This window comes from Triticum aestivum, chromosome 3D (assembly GCF_018294505.1).
Source record: "Triticum aestivum cultivar Chinese Spring chromosome 3D, IWGSC CS RefSeq v2.1, whole genome shotgun sequence".
Taxonomy (NCBI): Eukaryota; Viridiplantae; Streptophyta; class Magnoliopsida; order Poales; family Poaceae; genus Triticum; species Triticum aestivum.
In genome coordinates this window covers 364,373,385-364,382,399 of record NC_057802.1, presented here as the reverse complement: position 1 = coordinate 364,382,399, position 9,015 = coordinate 364,373,385, and the positions used below count along the sequence as shown (strand labels likewise).

The 9,015-nt window shown below is 49.9% G+C and overlaps 2 protein-coding genes across 2 annotated transcripts; both read right to left on the bottom strand.

The window, feature by feature from the left end:
* Positions 1–3,513: 3,513 nt before the first annotated feature.
* LOC123076303 (CASP-like protein 4A2) lies at positions 3,514–4,446 on the bottom strand. The gene has a single exon (XM_044498624.1). It carries the CDS (start codon positions 4,444–4,446, stop codon positions 3,514–3,516), a length of 933 nt encoding a protein of 310 aa, XP_044354559.1.
* Positions 4,447–5,055: 609 nt separating this feature from the next.
* Positions 5,056–8,460, bottom strand: LOC123078922 (E3 ubiquitin-protein ligase MBR2). The gene is made up of 5 exons (XM_044501573.1): positions 7,796–8,460; positions 7,142–7,324; positions 5,762–5,857; positions 5,544–5,687; positions 5,056–5,443 (listed from the first exon to the last, which is right to left on the bottom strand). The coding sequence occupies exons 1-5, from the start codon at positions 8,267–8,269 to the stop codon at positions 5,312–5,314; spliced, it is 1,029 nt and encodes a 342-aa protein (XP_044357508.1). The 5' UTR covers positions 8,270–8,460; the 3' UTR covers positions 5,056–5,311.
* Between the last annotated feature and the right edge of the window lie 555 nt (positions 8,461–9,015).

Sequence of the window (9,015 nt, the reverse complement as noted above, 5' to 3'; positions counted from 1 at the left end):
CCCTGAACCTCTTTTCCACCTATAAATATAGACCCATAGAGCCTCCAAAAATTATCCATTGCGAGTTAAATCAATATTTTGGTTTGACCAGCTAAAAATATATTTCTCCTCTCCGGCGGGACTTTTGGAAGTTGTCTCCACACTCCGAAGTCGTCTTTTCTATACCTTATAAAGGTATATTTATTCGTTCTCTGTCTTTATACGTTAGATCTAGAATTCTTTTATCCGTAGCTATTTTTTTCTTCTGCAAAACAGCTTGGCCCTGATTTTTTAAATAGCCATAACTTTTTACTCGTTCATCCAAATTAGATGAAACTAGCGCCTATAGCTTCGTCTTGTTTTCACCTATCCAGTTAACCTGTCACGTCAACTTTTTGAAATTTTCAAATTTCGAAATTTGTTCAAATTCATATTCAAACTTTTTTTGTTCATAACTTAAGTTCCGTAACTCCGTTTGAGTTGATTCTTTTTGCAAAGCGAAGCTCTTGACCTAAACTTTCTGATAAGGCCAAATTCACATAATTTTGGTACTATTAGAAATTGTTTTATGTTGCAAGAGTTATTTGCTTGGTTTTGATGTTTTCCGAAGTGTCTTCTTCGTTCTTCTCGATCTTTTGAGTGATTGCTTATGTGTGGTTACTATTGCTTGCTTACGATAGATTGACCGGAGTGTGACGAGTAGATCTATCAATAGTTTTGAGTGCGAATCATCTTCATCAACATTGCAGGCAAGTTCACACTTTGATCATACCCCTTTCATACCCAATTTTTTTATGCACTAGATTCAACCCTCAAACAATTGCATGATTAGGATCTAATTAACATGTGGGTATTGGGAAGTAGTTGATGAGGTAGTACCTATTGCCCTGTTTACAATCAAACCCTTGGGAGTTACTTCTACGTTGCTATTATATTGTCATGCTATGCTCGTAGACGTGAATTGGGTTTGAGAGATATTCATGACAGATGTGAGATTGTTAATAATGGTTTAATTAAGGTGGCAACTAAAACTCACATCTGGGTGGATTGAGGCACCTGGAGAACCCAGTGTTGTCTGTTTGTATAAGGACCGCCACCCAGACTCAAAGGGATCATAAGATTATTCATGCTAGAAACTTCCGTGTGCAGCCACAAGCCATTATGGGCTCTGGCATAGTTGAGTAAGTTGTGTGAGCTCTTGAAGAGGTGGACTAGCAGATGTAGGGGGATTGTAGGTGTAACGGTCTGCCCGGAGTAGAGAGTAAATGCTTCTGAAAGACTGTGTCTCGATCATCCGTTTCTCAAACACCATGTAGTGCGAGAAATCCAACGGAGGAGATCGAGTCTTGTGGGGAAAAGTGCGCAAACCTCTGCAGAGTGTACAAACTAATCATGATTAGCCGTGTCCCCGGTTATGGACATCTTGAGTATCTAGTTCTTGGATTATCCCGTTGATCTCATCATGTTACTTAATTTAAATTTGATTTGGGTTAAATCACGTTCTTAATTGGGATTGAGATGCTGTCAACCATCTCAATGTTTCACAACCACAATGGTAGTTAAACAAAATTTATTCCTTTGCAGTAGGGAAAAATTGGCTTTTCGCAAAAACATTATAACCATAGAGCTTTTCCACCAGCCATATATGCATGTAGTGATAGCCTTTGTTCATCATTTCTCTATGGTGTGAATTTGCCAGCATATTCCATGTGCTGGCCCGTTTTCGGGCTGCAACGTTTCATGTTGCAGGATATCTTACGACGAGTAAGTGATTCGTTAGGGTTACGATTTCTACACTCAACTTTGCCGTTGGTGTTGATGGGAATCCACAACCTTGTTACTTCCGCTATTTGGATTGAGGTAATAGTATTTACGTTACTTTATACATGTGATTTACCTCTGTTATAAATCCTCGAGTACTGTGTGTGTCAGCATACCGATCCAGGGATGACACTTAAGCACAGAGACTTGATCCATTCGGGTCAGGTCGCTACATTGCACTTCCCCTTTTCATTATATGCGAGAAATGGTCGTGTATTATTTTTTCCTTGGCGTTGTGCTCGGTCACCCACCCTTGATCATTCATGATACGGTGAATGTGGTTTTTCCTCCGCGCATTAACCCGGCGCTGAAAGAACTTTGTGTTGGCATCACCTTCTTTGATGTTTGCAATTCTGGCACATTGCTTCTTGCGTGCTTTCTCGAGCACAGCCAGGCTTATGACCCTTCTCTTGAGCCTAGCCCGAAGGTCGAGCTCCTCGGGGGAGAGCAGCCTTCTCTCCTGAGCAATGTTGAGGCGTAGGATCACCAAGAGGGCGGCATGGAGATGGGCCTTAGGTTTAGAGAAGAGACCCCTACTCCACTGTGAGAGGCGCATCGCCGTTTTCTTTAGCTTGTGGAAAAGGATAATGTGTGGCACGGTGTGCTCAACGGGCTCGACCCAGGCCTTTTGGACCACCTCACTGAAGCCGGGCATAGAAGTCCAAAAGTTCTCAAATTTGAAAGTCTTAGGCCTCCTAGGACCCTTATCATCGGCGAGCAGGAGCGGGCAATGGTCGGATAGGGATGAAGAAAGTGCATGGAGCACGTGGTCGTTGAAGGTGGTGTCCCAGTCCGCATTGCAAAAGAAGGAGTCAAGCTTGCTCAGGGTTGGGTTTGCCCTCTCGTTGCTCCAGGTGAACCTCCTATTCTGGAGGTGGATTTCTTTAAGCTCACAACTATTGAGAGTTGCACGGAACCGGTTGATTCGACTGGTGTTAACGTTCCGCTTGTTTTTATCCCTTGCCCGATAAATCTGGTTGAAATCCCCGGAGGCGATCCAAGCGACCCCAACAGGCGGCTTCTGGCTAATGAGCTCGGCAAAGAACGCATCTTTGAGCGAAGGGTCGGTCGGGCCGTAGACGGTTGTGATCTTAAATCGCACGCCCGAATCCCTGACACGACCCATGGCTGAGAGGCAATAGGTTGTAAAGGTGATGTTGGACATCTCCAGCAAGAGATCATCCCAAAGCAGGAGGATGCCTCCCCTCGTGCCATTTGCCGGGCGTTGCGCAAAGCTGCATAACCTATGCCCCCCCCCCCCAAAAACGCGGCCGTGAACTGGTCGATATTGTCAAGCTTCGTCTCCTGGAGACATACCACATGGCAGGACGAGGAAGCAATGGTTGCGTTAACTGTGGACCGCCTATCCGGGCAGTTAAGGCCCCTAACATTCCAGCTCAAGAAGTTGATCGGTTGAGCTAACATGATTAAACATGAGATCCCTGGAGCATATGCACGTATCATGAGCTGGGACGACCACAATAGCGCTTGGCATAATGGCAGGAGCAGCAACAGACTGCTTGCACCCGGTTACAATAGCAGACTCCCTGAGATGTAACAGCAACTCCACAGACTTGAAACTAGGCATGTAGCCAGGACGCACACAAACTTCTACTTTAGAGATACCTTGGACCCAGTACATAGACACCCCAGGACATGCATTTGGTTGTACTAACATTTAACAAGATCAACCCCAGTTTTGAGCAAAACTGCTTAGGTTGCAGCCTGCTGGAGCTCGGCCTCCTCATCGGCCCTCTCCAGGTCCAGCGCGCCACCCCCACCATGCGACAGGAGGGCCTCCTCCACAGCATGCGCATTCGCGTCGTCCAGCTTAAAAAGCCCCCTCATGGCCGTGATCACCTCCGACGACAGGTGCGCTTTGAAGCGCTCCGCGAAGGCATCAAGGGCTGCAGCAGTCACGTCCTCACCATCCTTGACGATGCCGAGGGAGCGACAGACCAGAATTTCTGCCGCTGTAGCCACCGGCGTGGCCCTGGGGCGGCTTGCCGCCCACGTCTTGTGCAGCGAAAGAGCACCGCCAACCCTGGAGATGGTCACACCAGCCATGGTTTTCCTGCGTGCAGCAGGGGCTCGGGGTGGCGTTGGAGCAGGGGTGGGTGTGGGCAGGATGGCTTCCTGGCGATCTTCAAACAGGGGTGCAAGGCACTGGAGGCCGACCGCACCGACAACAGCCCTACGATGCCGCACAGGCGAAGGAGTTCGGCGCAGCAGCCCACTGGACAACAGGGGTGGCGTTGGGGAGGCCTCAAACCCCGGCGGCCTGGAAGGCGACGGAACAGGCAGCAGCAGCATCTGGGGCGAGCAAAGCTTGAGCAGCGCCGGGCTTGGCATGTTCGGCACAAGCGCAGCCGACCGGGCTTCATTCCTCATGGACCTCGGAGACGGCGGAAGGACGGTAGTTGGCGACAGCGGAGGCGAGACTGGTGGCGTGAGGCTCTCCTGAGACCGACGCCGGGCAGCGCGTGGTGAGGGGTGTCGCGCGACGCTGCGCCCACGTTCAGCCTCCAGCGGCAAGGTCGGCAGAGGCTGCATCTCCATGACACGGGCCGCGTCCGCGCCGGAGGAGCCGGAGCCCAGCAAGACAGCAGATGCAGGCGGTGCAGCAACGACGGCGCGGCGACACATTGTGATTCAAAAAGAGCCGTGCAAACATCAATGCTCCGTTTGTGAACCATGACTATAAATCTTCTTTGTGATAAGCGGAGAACATTATTGGTAACAATTCATCTTTTTAACTAAGGGTGCAATGATGAGTGAAGCTTATCGCTTCTGGACGACCCGGCTAAGCCGGTCGACTAGCTCCTCATGTGGCGAGGTTGGACTAAACATCTGAAACCTGCTGACCCAATACGGATGTGAAAATCTCAAGTATGAACTATTTATTTGGTGTTTATTAACAGTCCCGCCAGCCTAACATGGACTACACATCATATAATCGACGTGCATGGGTCCAAATTTGTAGGTTGCGGCTGTAGATGCTCTTACATTCATGCAAGAGAGGAAATACTCCATCATATAATATAAGAATGTTTTTGACACTAGTGTAGTTCCAAAAACGTTCTTATATTATGGGACGGAGGGAGTAATATTTTGCTATTGCTTGCGGATAGCCCATAAAGCTTGATGAAATACAGTGGATTAGCAACCGTTGTCTATTTTCATTGTATGCTTGATCCGCTTTGTCTGCTTTTGTGGCTAATTTTTCACTACAATAATAAAATAAGCACTACAGCATAATTCAACAACCTGAGCCTAAGTCAGTTCTGCAAAACGCTTGGACATCACATCACCATCTTGAAAGAGCATACCAGAACCCATATGTTTGATAAAAGATCGCCGCAATATGGCATTTCTATCTGGAAATGCAAAAGAATGGATGTTGTGTTTAGACAATAATAATACATGTAACGGACTGTACAAGACACAACAAAGAGAGGCTTTTCAGGTCCACCCAGGTACACAATAGGTGTAGCCTGGAGTCCCGACTTGTTCAAGTCTTTGTGACAGCAGTCTTGCAAACCGGGCAAACGTTCTTCTGAGAAAGCCACTGCTTGATGCAGTAAACATGGTAGCTGTGGCCGCAGCCCAGCCTCCCCATCTCGTCATTTGCTTCAAACTCTTCCTGCAACATCCACCAGAATAGACAGACCTGGTTTAAACTCTCGCGATTGATATATAGAGAAGCGGGGGATAACTATCAAGGAAGGAGGGAGAGGGCATACTTGACAAATACTGCATTTCTTCTCCACTTCCGTCGGAAACCGGAATGATGAATCAGGCTTGACCTTCCTGAGGTTGCGAATTATCTCATCCTCGCGTAGCCCTGTGTTGACATGCCCTATTCTTTCTCCAAGCTCAAGCAACTCCTGTAAGACAAAGTTGGTCCATCACGATGATAATGCCAAGTGTTGTTACACGGGAGGGAGGGAGGAAGACATACCTCATAAGTCATGTTGTCGACATCGAGGCGCCAATCCTGGTACCGATCATACATATTCATTCCTCCCAACAACACTCTTGTCTGAAACATCATGATCTGCCATACATATAAAGAAGGTAAGCATTCGAAACTGGTACCCTGCTGGCATTTCATTAGACAGAAATCATTGCGCACCCATGCATGGGCATGCTTCCATTAAAAATGTTCACCTTAGATGAACAAGCATGAACGAATAAAGAAGTGAGCATTGTGTAAACATCTTATAAAAATTGTCACTTTTAGGCCCACGGATAATATGTTGATTATTTCATACTTTTATTTGTATCGTCTACGATTTTCTTTCCAGACTACATACAGCAGGTTTTAAGGTTATACTTCAGGTGGGTGGCTCATTTTGCATCACGCTTAGACCCATGGGTCAAGGGCAAGACCAGGAAATAGGTTTCCTCCAACCAACCAATTAGGACTACAACTTGAGATGTTAAATTGCCCCACCCACCGTCTGCATATCTTTGATAGTTGCCTACTACAGGGACAAGGAAACCCTCAATATTCACATCCAACAATAAGATAAGAGCCCTCACCAGCTAGGTGATCACGAAATACACAAACAACATGAGATCTGATTATGACTGAAGCAACAGGCAAATCATGAGGGTGCCCGGTCCCCCTGAGCAGCAAAAGAGCAGTCGAGTCAGGCAGAAGAGCTGGGCACCGAGGCAAAGTCTGAAAGCCATCATTCACCCACCAGAATGCCCATCCCCATTCCCTACCTACTGTACGATCCGCTAGAACAGCATGCCAAAAAGAGAATGAATGAACAAATAAAGTGGCATTATGGGTTGTCATGCTCAGGTGTTCCACATCTACCACCTCTTCCCCAGCTCCGAAACAGCATATCTAGTTTGGACGCCATTTGACTGGCCATTCCATCAGCAGCGCCGTGGCTGCCCGGCCCAGCTCAGCTCAGCGCAAGTGTTGGTAGTCTGCGTCTGCATGCCATGGTTGAGAGGTCTCTCTCCATGGCCACACAGCGTAGCGGAGCTCCGTGGCCGGAGCCACTTAATTATGGGTTCGTTAACCAACGAGAAGGCCACGATCTCACGTCACGTTTAGCGCACGAAAGAAGCAAGTCAACCACCTCCAACGCCCAGGGGTTACAGCACGAACATTTGTCAGATCACACACAATGACAACCCTGGCTACACTATTATTGTCATACGCACGGGAATCTTATGGTAACGTAATCGCGCACCGACCGCTGGACGCCGAGGCGGAGAAGGCATAGATGCGGCTCAAGCGTGCAAGCAAACGCAAGGCGATACTGGTATGATGCAGTGTATTTAATACTGGTGCTGAGACTAGTGTGCTGTATCGTACCTCTTCTTCGAGGCCGCCGGGGGAGGGGCGGTACCCGCGCATCCGGCGGAGGCGCGCGGAGGGGAGCAGGTCGGCGCCGAAGAAGGGGCCGTCCAGGTGATGCAGCGGCGGCGGCGGCGGCGACTCCATGAACGACGAGGACATCTGCTCCTGCATGCTCGCCCTCCGGGACAGGCAGGGCCGCTGTGGACATCACATGAGAAACGCAGCGTCAGCTGGCTGGCAGAACATGTCAAAAGATTCCACTTGCATACGGAGAATTCGGTATTGCCCCGAAGGCATAGCATCAAACGTGGTAGTGGAGAGCACTGTTTCAGATGCTTAAACAGAACATCGCATTCAAGGCTGCTCATAATCGCTAAAAGAGTAATCGTAACAGCGAAGCTGGATTTTGAAGGGCGCAAATGTGAAATTGAAACGAAAGATTTCGGAGCAAAACAGCCACCAGAAAATCTGAATACTTAGAAGAACACACGCTTTCTTTTCAACAACAGACAAAAAACGAGTTCAAAAAAAGCACAAAAACGGACACACATGAGAAATGAGAAAACTGATGAGAATAACCACCCACCAAGAACAACAAGCAATCCTACGAAATGGACACGCCATGAGCACCAACAGATCCGAACAAGCCAAGAAGCATCTGCCACTCACCTCTCTGTGCGGCCTCTCGGAGTCGCCGCCGCGCCCCCTCCCCAGCATCTGGTGGCGCGCCACCACGCAGTCCACGGAGGACGCCTCCGCGGCGAACGGTATCCCCGGGGCGCACCACACGTCGCCGCCGATCCCTCCGCCCACAAGGCCGCCTCCTCCACCTCCTCCCCTCTCCTTCCTCCTGTCCTTCCCTTTCTTCCTCCGCCCGTGCCAGTCGGCGGACGACCGTACGGCCGCCGCAGCCGCGGAGCCCGCCCATGGCGCGTACGCCTGCGAGGCCGCGGCCGACGTGCAGCCCAGCCCGCGCAGCGCCGCGGAGGCGAAGCCCTTCCTCCGCCCCACCTCGGGCGCGGCCGGCGGAGGCAGCGGCGCCGAGGAGGAGGAGGAGGAGGCCTCCCCTCGTGGCAGCAGGAGGCGCCGGATCCCCCGCCGGCGCTCCACCGTGGGCGACCCGCCGCGGCGGTCACCGGCCATGACGAGGAACCCGGTTCCCCTGGCGTGCTCTGCTCGGGCCTGGAGAGACGGGTGGGGGCAGTAATGGCACTGCCAGGCAGCGCCTGTGAGCGGGCGGGCGGGCGGGCGCAGGCAGAGCAGAGGGGGGGGGCGCGGGTTCGCGTTTGTTGTCTAGCCTGTGGAAGGCTAGAGAAGTGTATACTCGAGGGGCCGAGCGAGCGAGCACGAGGAGGAAAGGAAATGCGACGCGAGGTGGTAAATTCTTGTCCCGGAATCGGCGTGGCCCTGGATTAAGGGGACGGATGTTCTTGACTTGGTGGTTTGGTGAGTTCCGAGCTCCAGAACGGTCAAATAATACCACTACACATGGTGTAGGGCTGCTTAAACAAATGTGGCATGAAACATGTTTCCCTTTTCCCTTGTAACACGAAACATGGCGCCAAACGTCACAGTGGAAAAGGTGTCGACTAGAAACGTCAAAGTGGATTTTAAATATATTCTTCGAGAAACACCAAATGCCCTCAGTTGTAACTTAAGTCTAGAGTGTCCGAGATTGAAAATTTGAACAACAGTCATAGATAGTTCCTGGAAGATAACTCGTTGAGATGATACCTGTTTTTCCTGAAGGGTGGAAGAACACATGGCCGACATGCATATCCAGCATCTCTGGGTAGAACTTACCATCAGGGATATTGACCGAGACATGTTGTTAGCCAGAATGTTAGCATCATCGGTTGATCCACCCCAGCCAGCTAACGCATATGTGA